This window comes from Caloenas nicobarica, chromosome 3, assembly GCF_036013445.1.
Source record: "Caloenas nicobarica isolate bCalNic1 chromosome 3, bCalNic1.hap1, whole genome shotgun sequence".
NCBI classification, from domain to species: Eukaryota; Metazoa; Chordata; class Aves; order Columbiformes; family Columbidae; genus Caloenas; species Caloenas nicobarica.
The window spans coordinates 92,396,909-92,419,221 of NC_088247.1; the positions used below are offsets into that span (position 1 = coordinate 92,396,909).

The 22,313-nt window shown below is 38.2% G+C and overlaps 2 protein-coding genes across 6 annotated transcripts in view; one reads left to right on the forward strand and one right to left on the reverse strand.

Annotated features, from left to right (window-relative positions):
* The first annotated feature begins 11 nt into the window (after positions 1 to 11).
* On the forward strand, positions 12 to 21,948 carry PIGF (phosphatidylinositol glycan anchor biosynthesis class F). Its single transcript, XM_065631880.1, has 6 exons — positions 12 to 78; positions 797 to 1,047; positions 2,671 to 2,762; positions 4,168 to 4,284; positions 10,477 to 10,585; positions 21,580 to 21,948. The coding sequence occupies exons 2-6, from the start codon at positions 820 to 822 to the stop codon at positions 21,691 to 21,693; spliced, it is 660 nt and encodes a 219-aa protein (XP_065487952.1). The 5' UTR covers positions 12 to 78; positions 797 to 819; the 3' UTR covers positions 21,694 to 21,948.
* RHOQ (ras homolog family member Q) overlaps positions 12,026 to 22,313 on the reverse strand; it is a 28,282-nt gene continuing 17,994 nt past the window's right edge. For 2 of the 5 annotated variants that reach the window (XM_065631882.1, XM_065631881.1), the window contains exon 5: positions 14,791 to 22,294. In XM_065631882.1, the coding sequence (XP_065487954.1) occupies positions 22,139 to 22,294 (156 nt within the window). In that variant the 3' untranslated portion in view covers positions 14,791 to 22,138. The other 3 variants (XR_010605972.1, XR_010605971.1, XM_065631884.1) reach the window with 3 other exon arrangements.

Sequence of the window (22,313 nt, forward strand, 5' to 3'; positions counted from 1 at the left end):
CTGACCGCTGGGGGCGCCGCCGGTTTCCGTTGCCGGGCGGCCCCGCGCGCGCAGCGCGGCGGCGGCGGCGACGCTGCGGTAAGAGACGGGACCGGCCCCTCATCCGCACCCCTTCCCCCCAACCTCGCACCCGCCCCCCCAGCCCGGGACAGGTGTCAGGAGGCCGCTCCGCCGCTGTCCCCGGGCTGCGGAGGGAGCGGCTGGGAAAGCCCGGGCGGCGGCGGCGGCTCCCGCCGTCGGGAAGCGCCCCCGGTGCTGTGAGGGGGCCAGGGCCCAGCTCTCGGAGCGTAGCGCTGCTGCGTCCCTGGGTTTGGGGCTGATTCTTGAAAGAATTACGTTTTTCTGCGGTCTACAGCTTCCTCACAAGGGGAGGAGCAGGCACCGAACTCTTCTCGTTAGCAACCAATGACAGAACCCGAGGGAACAGCAGGAAGATGTGCCAGAGGAGGTTTAGGCTGGACATTAGGAAAAGGTTCTTGACCCAGAGGGTGGTGGAGCACTGGAACAGGCTCCCCAGGGAGGTGTCACAGCCCCAAGCCTGACAGTGTTCAAGAAGAGACTGGACAAGCCCTCAGACACATGGTGTGACCTGTGGGGTTGTCCTGTCCAGGGACAGGAGTTGGACTCGATGATCCTTATGGGTCCCTTCCAGCTCAGGACATTCTATGGTTTTATGAAAATAATCACTTTCACCCCCAAAGTAAGCTCAGAGCTCTGTGTGTTGTGACTAGGAAAACAAAAATCTCCTGTAGCATTTGTACTGTTCTATTAACAGATGTGACTCACTGTCTTTCAGGTGGCCAGTGAACAGGGAACACCATGAAAGAAGCAGAAATAAGGAGGCTCTTGGCTGTCAACCTCCTCTGTGTTTTTTCAGTTATTCTGACAGCGATTGTTCCACCTTTCTTCTGGGACGGATTCACAGTTCTGGGCACGCACCTCGCGTGGCTGTGTGTTTGTTCTGTTTGTGTTAGTACCCTCAATATAATCTTGCACTTAGTCCTTAAACCAAATCTGTCTCCTAAGAGAATTTCGTTTGCTCACAAGGTAAGAATATTATTCTTAAATCACTACCAGACAATACAGAAGGGAAGCAAATTATTTCACTGAAATAATCAAATAAGAAAGAAAGCAGACAATTTTTGGTGGTGAATTCTTGTTTTTTATGAATGAGCTGTATGTAGCACCTTTTGAAATAAGTTTTCCAATATTTTTGTGACGTTAAACTTCCTCTACCTGTAAATAACCTGTCCAGTGAGCAATTCTAAGCCTTTGCTTTTTCTTGTCAATATATTGTTGTTTGTAGCACCAGCTGTTGATCTTCCAACAATTTGCATGGTGGCAAAAAATCAGCAAAATTGAATGGGTACAGAACTCATTTCATAGTCCAGACCTGACTTTCAGTGTTATGAAGAAACATTTTTCTCACGTGTAGTTATAAGTTTCTAATAACTTTGAAGGAAGAGAAATATTTTTTAGAATTTGAGACATAAGAGAGAGATGAGCTCATTAAAAATTAAACCAATTAGTAAATTTAAAAAATGACACAGAAAAGTATTTAAATGGCCACATTTCTTTGAATGATGAAATTTGCGTAAAGAACTATCTAAATCTGAGAGAAATTTTTGTAGTTTATAACAAACACATTAAAGATATGAATCCCAATGAAGTATGTTTGAAAACAGCAAGTTTGGAGCAGTACACAACTTGTTCAGAAGCAGCGTTCTGAAGTCAGGGGGATAGTTTTACACTCCCGGCTTGCTGAGTCAGGCAAGATTTAGTGCTCTGGTGTGGCAATTCTTAAACATCCAAGCAAACATCCCTCAAAGCAATATCTTAGTCTGCAAAGCTTTTACGTGTTTTGCTGACTGAGTGGGATGTAAAATACACAAAGTCATTATGGAAAGCAGGTATTTTAACCATCTGTGCTTTAAAAATGAAGCAGGCTCTGTTCTGGTTGAGATTTAATCCCAGCCTAGTGTGAGGAATAAATAGTAAAAAAAAGTACTCAAGTGAAATTATGAATTTCCATTGGTGACCTGATCAGAATAGATCTAACCAGAACTGTTTATCAAGTGGCTATACTTCTATATGGTATAGTGAGTGCCCAGAAACAGTTGTTTAAATTCAGAGAAAACTGTATGTGTTTTGCAAATTTATATAAAGTCATGGACATTTCTCAAATGGATTTAGAATTTAAGATGCCAAGTTCAAAATGTTTTTATTTAATGTAATTTTAAGTGTTACCTTTGGTCTTTTCTTTCATGTTACATATTTTCTTGCTTTTAAATATTTTTTTACTTTCTGTGAATGATGACTTTTAAAGAATGGACATAACACTCAGATGTAAAACAGAAATGTAAAAATACACAATAAAATTATCTCTGTTTATCTTGTAATTTCCAGTTGTATCTTTTGTATGTTTGCTTTACTATACTAGAATGCATGAAAAAAATAGATGGAATATGATCATTTTTAGTTAATTATTTAAAGTACTAAACATAGGGAAAACTGTTTTGAAATATGCCGTGCTATTATCATACTGTGCTGTAGCTGAAATTAAAGAAATAAGTAGACTACAATGCTACTGATAAGATATAGTCTATGTATGTTACTTATGTTCTCTTTTATTTTGAAAAAATATTCTGATATTTTATTGCTCTTTTTTAGATATCCAGATTTCTAAAATGCTGTGTATACTTTTTCATGTCTTGCATACTGTTTCATGCGATTATTGTTCTTTATGGAGCACCTCTCATTGAGTAAGTCAGAAGACCCTTCTTTCCCTAAACATTTTAAGGGGCAGTTCTCCTTGCAGATATTGGTATAAGTACTAATATATTTCCTGGCACATTGCAAGTTAAAGGATAAGCTCCTGGCTGGGGGAAGAAGGGTGGCTGTGCTGGGGTTTGGGGGTTTTTTGTTTGTTTATTGTGTTTTTATTGGTTGTTTGGTTTTAGGTTGTTGGGTTTTGGTTTGTTTGGTTGGAGGGCGGGGTGTTGTTTTTTTTCTGGATGCTGGCTCTTACAATTTCACAGAATCACACACAGAGTCACAGAATGTTAGGGATTGGAAGGGACCTCGAAAGATCATCTAGTCCAATCCCCCTGCCGGAGCAGGATCACCCAGATGAGGTTACACAGGAAGGTGTCCAGGTGGGTTTTGAATGTCTCCAGAGGAGGAGACTCCACAACCTCCCTGGGCAGCCTGTTCCAGTGTTCTGTTACCCTCACTGTGAAGAAGTTTCTTCTCATATTTAAGTGGAACCTCCTGTGTTGCCCCTTGTCCTATCATTGGTTGTCACTGAGAAGAGCCTGGCTCCATTCTTGTGACACTCACTATATATTTATAAACATTAATGAGGTCACCCCTCAGTTTCCTCTTCTCCAGGCTAAAGAGCCCCAGCTCCCTCAGCCTTTCCTCATAAGGGATATGCTCCACTCCCTTAATCATCTTCGTGGCTCTGCGCTGGACTCTCTCCAGCAGTTCCCTGTCCTTCTGGAACTGAGAGGCCCAGAACTGGACACAATATTTGGACATGTGTTGTTCAAGACAGTTACAAACAACTACTTTAATATCTATGCTAAACATACGGGTACAAATATTTTTCCAAGTTTCATTTAGTCATTTTCCCCGTAAGATTCTAAAACACGCACCTTGCATATTTTTCATCCTTCTTATATTAGCGTTTTAGTTTTTAGGAATGATCTAAAAAAAAAAAGAGGCATGAAGCAGCCAGATTTCTGAGAGAGATACTAAGTTACTGCATAACAATGGCATCATGTAGTTTGGTTTCATGGTTGCTTCCACAACATCAAACCAGAAAAATAAATGGAATAATGCAGTAAATATTCAGGCATACTTCAGTTCAGAACTAATGTTCTGTATGAGGTGAACCTGTGTTTTAAAAAATGTTACAGGTATCAAGCATTTAAAATAATTACTGCATTTTGGTCTTTGAGATAACAGACACCAGAATTCTTTCCATCTTTATTATTCTACAGAGTAAGAGGAAAATACTTTTTTCTTATGTGTGAGGTTTAAGAAAGCATGCATGCTTTCACAAGTTGACTTAGAGGTGTTGTGGTTTTTTTTTTTCCTAAATCTTGGAACTCTTATAAAATTAGTAACTGCATCACTTAATTTTGTAATATTCCTTCTTTGTAGGTCAGTGACTGAGACATTTTTGTTTGCAGTTCTCCTGTCTACCTTTACTACTTTACAATGCTTGTGTACGCTGGGACCAAACATACAAGCGTGGATACGGGTATTTAGTAAAAATGGGTAAGTTCTATTCTAAAGTTTCTGATTTGGCCAGAATAGAAATGGACAGAATTGATGTAAACAATATATCATGGAATTTTTTATAAAGAAAGGAAAACTTCCTGAATTATGGGTGTTTTTCTTATTTGTAATTAGAAGCTTATGAAAGCTTTTCTGACAAAGAAAAGTAGTCTGTCTTTTATAGACATTGATTCAGAAAACTGGCTTTTTATTTTTGGTGTCCAGACACTAAATCTCACTTTATATGTGTTTGAAGGAAGTAAAGTTTCAAATGCACATTTTACTGGTGTAAAACCATTGCGCAGTCCAGTATAGTGGTTGTCAAACAAAGAGGAGACCTGAGACTGCACTGTACAGGGAGAAGCTTGCACATCATCCAATAGTACCTTCGTAAATACAGCTTTTAAAGTAGGAATAACAAGCCAAAACAAGCACTATTTTAACAGTACTTTTAAGTTGAGTGTAATGGTGAAAATTATATATAATTTAGTGTGGTCATAAGTATATAATCTTTACCCATGCTCTTTTTCAAATTTCAAAGAAAGCTGTTTTCAAGCATTATTCTTTTCAAGAGTATGTTTAAAGTAAAATGAGCCTTTTAACCTCATTTTCACCTCAGTGACAGCCATGACATCAGCCTGTATCAAGGATAATGTACTTCTCAGAAGTTTTCTCTCTCTTCTGCCTTTTTTCCACTCACTAAATAACAGGATTGTTGAAGGACTGTGATGCTGAAACATAAAGAAGCCCCAGATATGCTTGAGATTTAATAATAAGATGTTAGCATTCATTTGCTTTTAATGGTTCATAAGGGTGAAGTCTTATCTCAAAAGAAAGCGAAAAGTTGTATAACACTGCTAACCTGTAGAGTTACTATAGGTTTAAACACCTCAAGGTTTAAACTTCTGTCTAGAAGGAGCAAAATAGACTTTTTATAGTAGTTTCAGGTATTGACTTTTGGTTTATCTCAGTTCTCAGCTTACTGAAAGATATCTTGAATCCTTATTCTAGCCAGTTATGCTTGGGTTTTTTTATTTGCAGTGGAAGGGCTGAATAGCCTTTAATAAAAGCACGGAGTTGTTTAGCCAAAACAAATCATTGCTGATTCACTTAGTCATCTTTGGAGGTTTTGCAACTGGAAATATTAGTTGAATTGAAGAAACAGATGTTTGACAACAGTTGTCTTTGTGCCAGGTTAGGTTTTGAATGCCTGTCAATTTCTTTCCCAGACTAGATTTCAATGTTATTTCAGCAGGAAACAGAGTTGTCTTGTTTTGGCATTTTTGCTCTGACAACTTGTACATACTTCTTACTAGGGAGCCATGTGACATTATCTGAATAAAATGTCTATTTAATAATGATGTTTATTTAGACTGGCTTTTAAATGAAAATAGACTACAAAGCAATATGGTAGCAAAATTTTTTATGGATTGTAGCAAGCTGCTCTTTTAAAAATAATCCTGTGTTTTTTCATTTGACCTCATGACTGAGTTGGAACGTCTCACATATGGGTGTGAGCTGAGTGCAGACATAGTATATTGAAAGGTTGTCTCAACTGTGTGGAATGAGGTGGGACTGGTTGAGTGGAGGAAAAGGATGGTTAGGTAAGATCAACACAGCTGTTTGCCTTGAAAGAAGATTTTAGCAAATTGAATTGTACTGGAATAGCAAGCTGGAAAGTCTGATTAAGTGTATAGGTTAGAATGAAAAAGGAATGTATTTTAAAAATAGCTGAATACAATTTGGACTTCAGTAACCACTGGCATTTAATTTTCTTACTCTTATTTGCCTGTACAATATTTATAAGATCAAAATGTGCTTGTGTTATTGTATTTGCAGAAAGACAGAAAAATACATTTAGAAAAAAAAGTTTATCTTGATATATCAAGTGTAAATAAGTAACAGATATTAATTACATAGCGATTACTCTCAATAGCTTTTTGCAGTTTTAAGTGGTCTAGTGTGAAAATGCCGATGTGCATAATATCTTGTCACAGGACTATTCATAAAGTTACATTCAAACAACTTGTGTGTGATCTATTGCATCATAATAGCTATGGTACAACTGAGTCAGTCTGATAAATATTTTGGGGTTAATCTTGCAAAGCGTTTATTTTTTCTGCAGAGACGCTTATCTTTCTGTTTCTACTTGCAGCGCTAGGAAGTGCAGGCACTGCTAGTAAAATCACTTCTAATAGGGTTACTGCAAGATCAAGCTTTAAGTGCCCATGCCTCTAGGAGGCAGATTATATGTGCTGTCTCGTGGTAACATGTAAGCTGTGACACTGCAGGTTTATTGTTGGTATTATAAAGCTTGGGTTGTTGGTGGGACAGAGGGGAGGCATTGTTTGGTTGGGTGTTTTTTTCTGTATACATGAAACAATTGCGTGAAACATAAGACAGAAAATTGCCCATGCTCCACATTTTCAAACTGAGTGTACTTTTGAATTAGAAATGTTAGTTTAATGGGCCAAATAGATTTTTTTTAATAACTTTAAGAAATCTGAACAATTTTTTCATACCCACACATTTATAGTCTATGTACACATAGAATGTTTGAGAAAAGTAAGTTTGTGTATTCTACATCATAAAAACTTCAGTTCTAACTCAGGCTGTAAACAGTGCTCTTTTCACTAATTCTGCCTTTGGGAAGGGAGGGGAGCATGCCAGCTGTCTCTGGGTTCTGACATCTGGTGTTGTGACCAATGTCATGACACTGATCATATGCTATCATGTGCTGCCGTAAGCAGACAGAGGGAAATAAAAGCTACAGGAGGGGTTATTGGAAGCAGGTGACATTCTTTAAATGGCTTTTCAGTAATTGTTGGCTAAAACAGCCTCCTTTATAAAAGCCTTTAAAAATCAGCTTTCAGTTGCTGATTTTTATTGCTCCTTTTGGAGACTGTTTATTTCAGATCACTAATCTGAATAATGGTGTTGAAATTTCTGGTATAATAGTAATTATGTCACCTGGGTAGGAAATAGATTTTATTTGGACCTTGCTAAAAATAGTATAAAACCATAACTTTAAGGCTCCTTCCAGTCTTCATTTCACCTATTTTATCACTTTTTTGTGAACTGTGTACTCTTACAGACTCGGAAATGTTCTTTATAAAGGTAGATGTCATCAAATACTAAGTGCTGCTTACTATTTCAGTCCTGCCACAGCCCAAAATTCCAGATCTTGTCTATCTAGGAGCTGTCTTAGTAAATTCTTTAATGTTATCTTAACCTCTTAATTCAAACATAATTTAAAGCAGCACTTAATTTATTATATTAGTTAAGGGGGTTAAAAAATTACTTCAGGCTTTAAAAGGCCTTTGTGCCACTAGTGAACATTTATTATTGTAGAATCATTTCAGTTGGAAGAGACCCTCAAGATCATTGATTCCAACCATAACCTGTCTTAAATATTACTAGTTTTTCCTGCAGAATGATCTTAGTTGTAGTTTATTTGTAGTTTAAAAATAAAGAAACTTATAAAACTCAAAGTTTATAAATGTTGCTGCAGTTGTTAGCCTCATATCACAGAATCACAGAATGTTAGGGATTGGAAGGGACCTCAAAAGATCATCTAGTCCAATCCCCCCACTGGAGCAGGAACACGTAGATGAGGCTACACAGGAATGTGTCCAGGTGGGTTTTGAATGTCTCCAGAGAAGGAGACTCCACAACCTCCCTGGGCAGCCTGTTCCAGTGTTCTGTCACCCTCACTGAGAAGTTTCTTCTCAAATTTAAGTGGAACCTCCTGTGTTCCAGTTTGTATCCATTGCCCCAGAACTGGACACAATATTCCAGATGAGGTCTCACCAGGGCAGAGTAGAGGGGAAGCAGAACCTCTCTGGACCTATTAACCACCCCCCTTCTAATACACCCCAGGATGCCATTGGCCTTCTTGGCCACAAGGGCACAGTGCTGGCTCATGGTCATCCTGCTGTCCACCAGGATCCCCAGGTCCCTTTCCCCTACACTGCTCTCTAACAGGTCGTTCCCCAACCTATACTGGAACCTGGGGTTGTTCCTGCCCACATGCAAGACTCTACATTTTCCCTTACTATATTTCATTAAATTTTTCCCCGCCCAACTCTCCGGCCTGTCCAGGTCTCTGGATGGCAGCACAGCCTTCTGGTGTCTCAGCCGCCCCTCCCAGTTTGGTGTCATCAGCAAACTTGCTGATAGTACACTCAATTCCCTCATCCAAGTCATTGCTGAATATATTGGATAGTACTGGTCCCAGTACTGACCCTTGAGGGACTCCGCTAGATACAGGCCTCCAACCAGACTCCGCCCCATTGACCACAACTCTCTGGTTTCTTTCCTTCAGCCAGTTCACAGTCCACCTCACTAAATGAGGGGTTTATGTGATGGTTTAATGAGCTAAAGAATACCTACAAAAATCCCAATAGGTGACATTCCATGAAGAGAGTAATCAAAGCATTGTTCCTTCAGGATGATGTTGGAGGACAAGTCAGGTTGTACTTGAGTAGCCAGTGTCCATGCTGTGGAGTGGCTGAATGTGCAGCTCAAATGGTTGTGAAACTGCCAGTGACTGTTCTTCACTTGGGCGCTGTGCCTTGCTAATTCTGTTGTTTTGGTTTGTGTTCAGTCTGATATCTCCATATGGTGCAGCAGTATGTGTGTAGATTTACCAGATAAGATGTCTTGCGGGGTGCGAATGTACCTCAGTCAGTCCTCGGCATATTCTGCTGGCTCTTTCGCTGCTTAAGGCTGTTGTGAATGTTCTGTTCCCTGTGCTGCCTAACTCTCTGCTCAATTATTCAGCTTCTGAAAATAATTTACAAGCATTTTCTATGTGCAGACGCCTGAACAGTTCCAGAGTTAAATCAGGACCTTTCCCTTTTAGAAAATATATCAAGCTGTTAGGATTGTGAATTGAAATGGAGTGTTGTAAGTTAAAGGGGTGGGGTTATTGTAAAATAAAGAGTTCTGCTCAAAATGTCAATGTTGCACCATAAATATTATAATCTTTATGACCTTTATTTTGCAAACAATGGAAAATACTTGCTTTACGCTTGTGAGCCGTTTGGTCAATAGCAAATGCAGCAGTGAGTTAGGTGTACTCAGAAATAAAGTCAGAAACTTTAGACTCTTCAAAACAAGGTGTAGGCTTAAAGCTTTCATGTCATGCAACATAAACAGCACATGTGAAGTTCAGAGTTTACCATCCTTCTAGTTTAAGCCATAAAAATGCACATCTTCTTTCTTCTGTTAGCTAAAGCTAGGTTTGTGTTTATAATCTGAGATGTAGCAAACTGAAGATTCAAATCTCTTACTTTATGGATTTGGGGAGGGGATTTCTACCTGGTTCTTCTGTCTCGGAGTTGTCCCCTAATGTGTTCTGAACTTCCACTGCTCTTGTTTTTCAATTGGTACCAAGTACTCAGATGTTCATGGCTTGAGAAAATAAAAGCAATCACTTGGTAGGCTGATGATGAGCAATGAGTGCTTGTCTGTTAAAAAGAAACCCAACTTTTCCAAAACTTTTGAAGTCAGTAGTGGTAGAAGGCTATAAACTGAGAACTGAAGTCATTAACATCTCTTATGATACGATGTGTGCCATGATTGGCAATGTCAGAGTTCTTCAGCGTGCGATAGATTTATGCTGCAGCCAGTGTACTTGAACTTTGATGCAATGTTGCTGAAGGGCTGCAACATGCAGGTTACGTTTATTTGCAATGTTTCTTTTCAGTTGATGGAAATTTGCATTGGAATATTCACATAATGGACTTCTATTTTAAATTTCAAGTTGTCATAGTCATCAAATAGCAACATGTCTACACCACAGAATACTTTGTGACTGTGCACGTGTTTTCATGTCTGCTTCTCCTTGCAATGCACACAGTATCGTGATATTTTCACTTGCTCAGTCAAGTAGTATTTCAAGCTCATTAGGAGCATTTCCAGGTAAATAAATTAGCTTTTGCAGTAAACATCTCAAGGGAAAAAAAAAATCCTGAATGTGTGGTATAGAAAGATTGCGATTGTAGCTGGAATATGCAACTTACATTTTAGTTATAGTTCGTATCTTTTATGAGAAACCTGCATGCTATTTATCAAATATATGGATTTTTGTATCTATTTGTAGTCTCAAAAATCTTGGGAGAAACTGGATCTAACATTCTGACATGGTAACTTCTGCTGTTGAAATCTTGTAACATACTGTTTTTACAGAGCTACATCCATCTGGGAAAGCAGCCTACAGATTACTACCATCTGCAGTATATTTGGAGCTTGGTTTGGAGCATTTCCTATTCCTCTTGATTGGGATCGGCCTTGGCAGGTTAGTATGTACACCTTTATCATAAATATAAAAATATTTATTTTCTAGAAATGCATGCTACACAAAATTGCTCTGAAACTGTACAGGTATATTGGATTTACTCATAAGCTGTTCCTACAGGGTTATGCCAAACATTTAAAAAGTCATTGGAAGCATCTGTGCTTACAGTGTTAGGACGTAAAATGCAAAATTTTTACCTCCATTTTTAATAAGTTCTTTGTTATAGATTTATGAGTGTCTGTTGCATGGAAATTTTATCATGAACTAGAGCTGTAAGTTCTTTGATAAGAAGCTAGACAAGCAGGAGGAGAAATGTGAAATGAAGATGGCTCCAAGATTGTCTGCCTTCAGTCTGGTAGCTTTGATTGTTTATGGGTAGGGAAGAAAAGATGCTTTCCTAGTGCTTTAGTTACCCTCTATCTTCCATAAAAGCACTTAACAGCATGCATTTTAAATGGATTTGGATTGATTTGTGGAAATGGTGCGGCCAAAGCACAGTACTAACAACTTACCTTCTGATTTCAGAGGAAGGCAAGCCTTAGTTTCATAGTTGCACAATAAAAACTGGGAAGCTGGCATTGCAGATTCTGTCTTTATAAACTCAAGTGTCAGTGCTGTGTTCTTAATATTTTTATTGGCATGGAGAAATGATTCCATTAAACAGAACTGAAGTCTGCAGTTGCCATAAAATGATGATGCTAGTAAGATTTTTCCTAAATGCCTTCAGTGGATATTTTCTTTCCTCAGGTTACCAAACTCATACACTCTCAGCTGAGTAGTCTCTACCAGGCCTGTTCTTAAGCAGATGGTTTCAAAGGTTTTTTTCAGAAATCATTGTAACAGGCAACACGCTTTTCTCTCTGATATTGTAGAGATGTTGTGGCTTACAACTGCAATGGAAGTTTGTCATCCATAAGCAGCTAACAGCTTGCTTTTATGCCACCAGCCTTTCTTTCCAACAGTGTAATGAGATCCTAAAATTTCTATTTAAAAATAATAGAGGAGTAGGTTAATACTTTAAGTAAAGAAATCAGGTTTTCTTCCCTAAAACCACTTGGCTTTACTCTTGCAAGAAGTTTCACCAGCAATCTGACATAGGTATGTATTGGCACTGGTTAATTTTTGATTGACATGAATGTAACCCCAAATTCAAGGGATTCATTGAAATGCAATCTTATATCTTCTTGCAAAGTCTTACCCACTTTTCCTGTTCCAATGAGAGGCAAGCACTTTTTTCTTGCTCAGCTAGGATTGTAGAATGGCTCATCACATCTGGCAGGTTTTATTTGATTCCCAAAATCTGAGAGTTTGCTCATATGCTGTGTACAAAAATTTCACCTTGTATGCATCAATGATATAAGGAAAAATTCAGTAGACTCTGATGAACAAAACAAAGACACGACTATTTAAGTACAATTAATTTTTTACTTTATTTGTCCATTCACCCATCTTCCCATAGTAGAACACACAAGTTGGGTAATTTACTGGCTGCTTTGTCTGTTCGAAAACTCTTCCAAGTTAATAAAAAACAAACATGACTGACAAAGTTAAGCTCTATGATCTATACTTAAACGTCTAAAAAGATATTATATGACTTCTCAGATCAGCAAAGCATCTGCAGAAACCTCAAATACCATAACTTGTCACTAGCTGTTCCTGGGCATGAACGCGCCCCAGAGAATTCAGGCAGCAGCAAAAACTGTATGTCTGCATTTCCTTTTTCCTTCACCATCTCCACCCTCATTTCTGACATACTCCTGATACCAGAGTTGGCAGGGTAGAGTTTCTGACTATTGATTCCTGCATCAAAGCAATTTTCCTTTGCCTAGAGCCAGAGCATTTGCTGCTATGTTCTTTCCCTTAAGTTCCCCTCATTTTTCCATATCCCCATGTCTCCATCTTTTACCTTGTAGCATTTAAAGTAGTTGGGTGGGGGAAGAATCTTGCTTTCCACTTTGGATCGGAACTGCTCAGTCATTAATCATCATGTGACCAATTCAAGAGCAGCCACAGAGAAGTTTACTTATCAGACCTGCAGGCTGCCACTTCAATGGTCTTTGAAAACGGTAGTTTTAAGTGCTAATTTTTAAAGATCTGCTGTATAAGGAGAAATTGAAGCAGTTCTTGTTAAAATGTAATGCAGTTTTAAAAGTCAAATTATCTCAGCAAAGCAACACAGCAAAGCACCAAAATGGTAACAAATCTTCAAAGCAGAAATGAACCTCTTTAAAGTTGCTTCTTAGAGATGCTGTTCCCAAGTCTCAGAAGTTTCCGATCACCTATTGAGGATTTAATACTTTTGTGAAGGTGATCTCTTAAATATCAGTCATGAAGGCACAGAAGAAGGGGGAAGGAGGGGGAAAAAGTGTCCTGGACAGGCATTTTCAATAGGTGCCCAGGAAACACTGCTTCCCAGTTCAGCCAAGCTGAAATATGTATGAATCAGGTTCTGTGGAAACACTGAACTTCATGCAACAGTTGACATGAATCTTTTGTCTTTCTATCTCCAATGAGCAGTATGGATTCAACACCACAGGTGTTGAGCTGCACATAGTAGCTCTGCAATGCTGTCTCAGAAATCTTCAAAGCCAAGAGGTGTTTCTGGTGTTCCTCAGAAGTCTGCTGGGAACTAGCAATGAAACTCCTTTTTGCAAGAGTAGTCCTTTTGCTACCTGACGTCAGGTGATTACAGAAACTCATAGTAGATTCTTCCACTGTGGCAGTGAAAGAGGAGAGGTGCTTTCTGTGGTGTCTTCAGCCGAAGGCAGGGGAAAGAAGAATGGCCCTCATAAAGGATTCTGCTGTTGTTGCAGATCTGCTTAGTTTGGGAAGAAAATCTTTACTGCAGATTGCCTATCTCCTGAGTGACTGAACTAACCACTGATTTATTGAACATAAAAATACCTTTACATAATGCAGTTGCAGGAAGAGGTTATTTATTAAAAAAAAAAAAAAAATCCCCCCAAAAGACATGGACTGTCCGTGTTTTGTATAGAACCTAACCCAGCTGGTATGTTTATGGGAACACCGATGGATTAAGTCCCAAGCAAGGTCTGAAAAAAAAATCATGTAGATCTTAATGTAGGCTTAAAAGTAATCAGAGCCCAGTCAAAACCCAATTACTTCTAGGCATCTGCATGAATAACGTATTAAGCTGTCATGCTTTTGACATCAGCTGTTTCTCCTATTAGCCTAAAAGCAGAGAGTTTGAGGATTACAGTTTTGGATTTACCCTTCTCGGATCCAAAAAGGGACTCAAATGGAATAGTTTAGTCTTTGGACTCAAGACCAGGTTTTGAGATAAGAACGGGTTTTGTTAGTGTTTAGACTTTTTGTTGAAAGAAAAAAAATTAAACTCTGTAGTGGAAATGGTTCTGTTCTAGAACAGAAAATGTGGTTTAAATGTGGTTTAAATGTGGTTTTAGAGAGCAGTGTTAAGGCCTTTAAGCCTGCTTGTTGCAAAATCTGGTTCTGATGTTTCTATTGGTTATGGTTAGTATGTGTGGTGTAACAACGTGTTACGGAAACACAGATGCATTTGTACCTTTAGCATCAGATAATTCTTTAAAGAGTGTTGTAGACAAGGTGAAATTGGTACTACAGGATTTGGATGTGTCAACAATAGCTGAGAAATATCACTTAATAAAGCACACCAAAAGGTTGCTGCTGCTGCCCTTGTGCTCCGTTTGTGGCCCTGAAATGTCAGAACTTAGCAAAAACATCTGACATCCAGCAGGTGCAGAAATGCACTATAAGCTTGGAATTAAAAATGCTGTTGCTGTTGATTTAGCTCTGTTAGAACAATCTAATATAAGCTGAGGTTCACACAAAAAGTAAAGCACTGTCTTTAACTGGTTTATTTTTCCACTTCATCAGGATTTAGCACTTCTTTAAACTGTAGACAATTTCAGAGTGTCCAGTCTACTTTTAAATTGACCGTAGTCCGGTTCAGAGAGTGCAGTATGTAAAGCCACTTCTGTGAACTCTGTTTATAGCAATGGTTTCAAATGCAAATGGTCTGTTGTCACTCACCTGAAGCAAACAAGAGGTTGAAGGAAGAGACAACTGAGGATGTTGGAATGCCATTAAGAGTATTGAATGAAGCTGCCTGCACTTTTCTGTAAGGCACCTGTTGTCCAAATTGCCACACTGATACATATGGCAGTTCTTCTGATGTCACTTCGTTGCTGCTTAAAAGAAAAAGCAATTGAGGGCAACGCTAGGTTCATTTTTTTGCTAATCTGTTTCCCAGTCCTTAGCTGTTGTATTTGGATTAGCGTCTTTTCGTGCAGTGTTAATTGAACTGAAAAATTCTATAGTAGTCGTCACTTGACATCATGGTTGAGATGTATTAGCAGAAGCTGAGAAGTTTGTAGTACCATTACCTATATCTTACCTGATCAGAAAATCATATGTCAATATGTCTTGCACATCTTTCACTACAATTTGTTTTTACTTTTAAGTACTTCAGACTTCTGTGGAGTAAACTTAGTATGGAATCATCAGGAGTTCCACTTCATGTGCTAATGGCTAAAATCAAAATGCTACTTCATCCTGAAGTATCGTAAACCAAAGAAAACCTACTGGTTCTTTACACATACCTCCTGTGACACGCAACAAAACTGAGATAAATACAGATGTCTCAGAAAATCTTCACTTTATTTTCCATGTTTATGTTTGAAAAATATTACATACAGGGGATACTCAGATTAGTGGGCCTGTCTACATTTGAAATAATGTAAAATGCATTTTTTTTAGCATACAACAATTTTTACGCTAAGTAAATATTACTTAATAGGAACAGAATGTTGGTTTGGAAATAAAATGACATTAATTATCTGAATAATGTTTCAGAATGGAAATGAAAAATACATAAAGCATTTCTGTTAGAAGTATAAAATGTATTGCTGAAAGTCAGTTGGTATCTTGATGATTGTTTTTCATTATTCTGTTTTTCTTAAAGTAACTTTTTAACATAATTTGGCCATGCCTATTGCCACTCTGCTAGTCTTCAGAAACATTTATTTTGTAACTATGCAGAAGAGTTGGTCAGGGAGGCCTGCTCTGTGCTCGTTCCTGGTTATAGGTCTGCAGAATTAAGCTTATCTCAAAGGTTAAGATAGTTGCCTTACACGAATGCAGGTTAGTCCCTACAGTATTTAAATTGCTGTATTTGAAAACAAACAAACACACCCAAACTTTTCAAGACTTACTCTGTAAGATATTAATATCTTATCTGCAAGATATTAATATTTTTCAAGTGTCAGACTGATAGAATAAATTTGCCATTGTTTTGAGATTACTATCTAATTCTTAAACAATTTTTAAAATAGTTTTCAGCACTTAATTATGACCATTTAAATAAGGCTATTCTAGGTGATGTTCAAAAGATGAAGGAGTTGCACATCCACTTCTTGTCCCTCTGATGCGCAGTGGGTATGCAACGGTTACAGTGAGTTATGGCAGTTGTAGCAAAGAAATAGAAAATAACTTCCTTTGTCACAGTTGCTCAGTTTTTTCAGAGCCTATTTCAAGTTGGCGGTGTACTTTTAATCATGTGATTAGGATCCTGGCTTCATGTGTCATCTGAGAAGTGGCACCTTAAAGCACACCTCCACTGAAACAGAACAGGATCGCTAGAGTGTTACTAGATGCATTGTGACACATCCTTTCTCTGCTCAGCCTGGGGTACCTCAGTTGCAGAACAAGGTGGTATAATTAAGAGCAAAACCTTATCAGCATGCTTTATAGGCAGTGGAACTAGTATTGCAGACACCCCATTCATCTTTGACAGCAATGAATTTTGGAAATTGTGAAGTTCCTGGGTTTATTCCATGTTTTGATAACAGACTTTTCAAACATGTTCCTGGGTTTATTGTATGCATGCCTGCCCATCTGTTTGTTTTGGGATTTTTTTTGTAGCATAATTTTGATCTGTAGTACCTGTAACTAATGATAAAAAGTAACTTTGAAACAATATTCTGCTTACATTGTTTTCATATCATTAGGTAAAAGTGAAATTGATATATTCCCACTTTATACTGGATGCCGCAAACGTAATAGTGCTGATATAACTCAAATGAGTTGATTGACTGCCATGTGATTTAGCCAATATGACTGTAAATATTAGCAGAGATACCTCTCAGACTTTTGTAACCTGAAAAATAATCTGGATAATCTTGGGTACAGTTCTTGGTAGTTACTCAAGTAAGTTGAAACAGGACTATAAACTTTCACACTATTTATTCTTCACACAGCTCAGAGTGTTTCCTTCTTTCTTGTATTTGCTTTCAGATCTACTAGCTACTGTGAAAGTTCTGTTGTAAAAGAAGTTGCTTTACATGAGTAGAAGGGATAATATCTAGTGTTTGAGTCTTTTTAAACAGAGGTAGAAGCTTGTTCCACTTTAGTGTGGTTATCATTGTTTATTTAATGATATGTTTTCTTAATGTAAACCTTCATGGTGAGATCAAAGGCAGTTATGCTTGCTATAACTTTAGATCACAAATCCACAAAACCAACTTCTAGTTACAAATGCCAGCCTGAAAAAAACCTCACACTTTCTTCTCTTCAGCATGTGCTTGTCAACACACACATTCTGTACAATGTGATAAGACACTTTTAGTTAACATGTGCATGCAACCAAAATAGATTAAAGGCATGTACTGAAGTTTTTAACACAGTACAGACTAAACAGGAATTTAAGGCATGTTAGAAACAGGGAGGGAAAGTAATTGTGCTCATTTATTCAGTTTTAAAGTGAAACAAAAACTATTACATAGCTTTCTAATTGACAGTCAGAAATGGGTCTTTTGAAATAGTAAGCATACAAAAAAAAATCAGGTTTAGGAATATGAGAAAAGCACTAATCTAAAGGATGAGACCAGTTTACTAGAAAAAAGGTAATTACAGGAGATTGCATCACTGTACTTGCATTTGTATAATTCAACTTCCAGCAGTCAGCTGCTAACTTAATAGTATCCTTAAAACCTTTATTAGGGTGTTGCTCCTTTGACCTATAAGAATCTGGCCTTTATGTCCTTATCAATGTCTATGTAATTCTCACTGCACGGGATGCAAGTTACAGACTTGTAATAAATGACAAAACCGTCATGCAATCAGAATTCTGGTTTAACGAGCTACATGCATAGTACAGCAGAGCCAGATGCCATGTCGGGATCCTGCAACATGCTCTGCTTTCTGTGCAACATGCTAATAAGCATTCTCACATCACTTCATAGGTGTTCTAAAGAGCGCTGAGAAAACTAGCTCATCTGTGTCCTGAAAGGTTAGCAATTCCTATTTTGAGTCCTTATTCTTAAAATGAGTTGAATATATACTAGAAAACTTGCAGTTCTGCAGTGACTGTTCAGCAAGCCTAAAGAAATCTCTGTGAAGTCCTATCAACTGCTGCCAGATGAAAAGGCAAAAAGAAAATTTAAACAAATAGCAAAAGTCAGGATCATTTTGCACTAACCACTGGCTCATGCTCTGTCCCTTAAAATACCATTTTTGTGCTCGTTAAGCATGTAGGGGGAGATTTGTTTTTGCCAAGCTGCTGTTCAAATTTCTAGTAATCATATATGGGTTGTTAAAAGTGCCCTTTTCTGCATGCTTTTGATACATAAACTAACTCTTCTTGTATTAGGGTGTGTGGATGGTACCTGATGATTCCCGGCTGCTGGGACAAACTGGGCATTTCATGACAGTTTCCTGAAGAATGTTCTGTCCTATTTCCTGCACTCCCCACACTTTTCTCGCCAGATCCTTCTTCCCCCTCAAAAAAAGTGCAGTTAAATGCGGTTGCCCAACATCTTATTCCCCTGCTGCTGACCCAGCCTACACATGACATCAGTACTGGGGTAGGATACGTCAGCTTCCTCAGCATAAAGTAGGAGAAACTGCACTGAATAGTTCTCGAGGGATGAGGAGTATATTACAAGTTGCATACTTCAGACAAGCAGAATGGAATCTCTTAGAACAGGCAGACAATTGATATTAGCTGCTTAGATTTTTATCACTTAGGGGCAGTTCATACCAAGTCAGGGAAGGTAAACCAAGTTTAAGAGATGACATAAAAGACAGGGCAAAAGCAGACCGATCAAGCAAGTCAAGTTAATTTTAAAAGGTCCAGTGGAAAATGATTGGGTCTCAGAAAAACAAGGCCAGCAGCTAATGCAAAATAAACCCACTTTCATAGACAGACAAAAAGCATATGCAAGGGCTGTTATTTTAGTGGAGCTGATGTGCTTAAGAGCCGCACCTTAATCTGTCTTTGATAACTTGCAGCTTTAGATATACCCATGGGTGCATCTGGCTGCATGTAGTCTAAAGGCCGGTAGTCAAGAATAAAAGGTGCAGAACTAGTATAATTACTCATTTGTTACGGGTTTTTTTGCCCTGCCTTGAGGGTTAGAGAAAATAGCATAAGGACAGCAACGCTCTTAAGTCCAGGCTTTTAACTCCTATACTTAGGGAGTTTTCAAAAGGCCAATCAAACTGCCTTCAGAACTACTTTGGGCCATCTGACCAGCATAATAAGAACGAGTATCTGGCCTAGTTCTGTGCCACTAGAAGGGATGAGGTGGTGCTTATTTTCTGTCTCATTCATAGACAGTGAGATGGGGAGTTTTACGGTTTCTTCCCTTTGCCTCCTGTCTTGGCTATCTGCCACTGGTGAGGGTTAGATTTCAGAGGTCAGAGACCCATGTGTTTGAGACAGCTTGAAATTTCTGTAAGGTAACAATGATTTTTTAAAAAGCAAAGCAAAAATTGAATATTTTGAAAGACAGACAGAGGCATAATTAATACTAAAATTTACAAAACTGTTGAAAAATCATGTTCCAAGTTGTAGTTCCATCAGGTAAAAGAAACTACAACAATCATCAGAGATCATTTTAATCATACCAACAATCGCCCACTATACACAAAATAGCAAAGGATACAGGGTCAATGGGTCATCAGGGATATTGACTCTCTAGTTAAGGGAACATGAAAAATTTGGCATCCGATGTCTACCTATACTTCTGAAAAGCAAATAGGCAACTACAGATTCACCTAATGTAGGTAAAGTTTAATGAAGGATAATTGATCACTCAGAGAATTTGATGTAAAAAGACCACCGAGTTATGAAGTCTCTGCCCATAGTTTTGTGGACATAAGAGTGGTATTTGACTTCATCAGTGGATAAGAAAGCAGGACTCCTGTTTCAACTGAATGTTACTGAGTGAGCAGCTGGGGTTGCAGGGGCTTTTTTATTGTTTTGTCCTTTAGACATGTGTAATAAGCAAATGCTAGAAATAACTTAATTACATTTCATTGAAAAGCTGAAAAAATCCACCTGAAGTGTAAGTTTAGCCAAGGCCACAAACTCCTGTGAGTTTTAAATATACATAATATCTTACCATACCAAAGCATCTCAAGGCTTTTTATAGAAGATCTACAATACCACTGTTAAATGAATGAAAACAAGCAAGTCTTTGGTTTGAGAGGCAACAGCCAAAATATTCAGCAACAAAAAGAAGTTGCAGAGACAGAATGTCCAGATATGGAAGAATGAAACAAGGTCAATAAAGAGTACCTAAGGCACCTCGTTTACAGTCATCTTTGCTACACTCCTTAAGACCTCCAAATAATATATAAAACTGCAAATGGTAAGGAATGTGAAGATGAAACAGCTGAGGACAAAATACATTACTCTTATTCCTAGTTAAAATTCCTGTGATCAAAGGATGTGAATAAATATATTTTTTCCAAGTGATAATGAAGTATAGAGAATCAGAGCTAGAGAAATGAATGAAAGGAGGAACTAGTGCCATTAAGAGTAAGTTCAGTTGATATTCATGAATTGCAAACCAAAATGAAGTAGAAAAGAAGGCTGGACACTGAGAAGTGGATATTTTCTTTAATAATGTCTAGTGCATTTCTCAGTCTCAAGTACTATAGAAGGTGGAAATATCCCCCTTAATTTAAAAATTAAAAAAAAAAATAGGAGAGTGCAGTCTGTACTTGCTTCAGGAACATGCACTGTACACCAGGAAGTGTAAAACTGCCCTTGCCAAAAAAAAAAAAAAGCAAAGGAGAATTTTGAAGGGGAATGGGAATTCAGTTTATTCTACAGTAAATATTTTTAATCACCAGCACAACTGAGACTTCCATCAAATGCCTTATGTAGTTGACTGGCAATATAAGCTACATCTGAGGACAGACTGGTTATGTTTTGACCATTCCTCTCTGCAAATCAACACCAATTAAAAAATAAAGGGGCTGGGGGGAGAACCCCATTACTTCTTTGCCTCAGTACTAGATGGTTTGTGAAAGTGAGTCAGCTGTATTGAGTCAGTTTCCCTGTTCTTATACTAGGAAATAGAGCTTATAATTAAAGCTCTCGTTAACATAACTGGCTTACTACATGTTTGCTGAACTGGGTGCAAGATGTTCAGTAAGTTTCAAAATTTATGTTCCCTCCCTACTGCCAGCCAGAGGGAAATTGATCCCTTTGCCTACTTTTCAAGACAAAAAAAAAGAAAAACCCACTATCCATCTCAGTCTCCGGCCTTATTTGAATATTAGTTCATTTATACACACCTCTAAAAGTTTCAGAACACCATGAGAGACTGGAAAGAGAAATCACCATCTGGTTTCCAAATGTGTGCAGCAGAACAGAAAGTCAGCTTAGCTGAACACTTCAGGGGATATAAATACTGTAATTTTTTTCACATAGTTTTGGGAATATCAAACTGAAGTCTGCAATAGCCAGAGGCCTGGTTACATTTTAATGCATATTAATTAAAAACTGTACAACAGCATTTAGTGTCCATGAAGATGATTGTTACACTTTTGGCATTTTTTGGAAAACACGTCAAGCTTTAAAGTAGAATAAGACACTACTGTCTTTCAGTACCTAGCTTACACTGAGAATTTGTGCTCACAAAGTACAAGAAACCACAAAGGCTCGCCTTGTCGTCTGCTTTTACCTTGTGTTCTCCCCTCAGGTATGGCCCATCTCCTGTTCCATCGGAGCGACCTTTGGCTATGTGGCTGGTCTGATTATTGCACCTCTGTGGATACACTGGAACCGGAAGCAGCTTACATATAAAAGCAGATAACTGGAGCAAAGAGAGACAAGGTATTTCTTTGTGCAGATTCCATACAGACTGTGCAAAAGTTGTTGTTTTTATAAGAGATATATATATATGTGTATAGTCAAAGCAGAAGACTATCCAAATTAATTCAGAGTATTTCAGGCCAAGCATCTCCGCGCAATAAAATCATATAGATGCTGTTTCAACATGGTGCAGTTTTTGCTTCCTCTAGACTATGTAACCCTGAGAGATTGTACCTTCCAGTCTGAATAAAATATTTCTAACAGATGTGGTGGCTTCTTATTACAAGTTCGTTGAGTTTGATTTTATTCCTGTGGATTTCACCAGCTGTAGAAGGCAGAATCATGGTTTCAGCTTTCAAACTTGTAACAAGTTCGCTGTGTACTTAATGCATTGTATTTAAATTCAGTAGAATTTCACAGTAAGCCTGGCCATTGTCAAATGTATCTCACGTGATCAAACAGCAGTTTATGCATCTTGAGCCTATTCTTTTCTTCACTGTGTGTTTCTTTGGAGTTAGAATGGCTATAATAGCTTCATCAAAAACAGTCTTCAGTCCTTTCTGTGTTAAAGCTGAACATTCCACATAGCAGTAGGCTCCTATCTGTCAAGAAAAAAAGTTA

Coding starts and splice junctions, on each gene's coding strand:
- PIGF (XM_065631880.1), top strand. CDS start 820: ATGAAAGAAGCAGAAATAAGGAGGCTCTTGGCTGTCAACCTCCTCTGT. Junction 1,048..2,670: donor GAATTTCGTTTGCTCACAAG/GTAAGAATATTA, acceptor GCTCTTTTTTAG/ATATCCAGATTTCTAAAATG. Junction 10,586..21,579: donor ATTGGGATCGGCCTTGGCAG/GTTAGTATGTAC, acceptor TTCTCCCCTCAG/GTATGGCCCATCTCCTGTTC.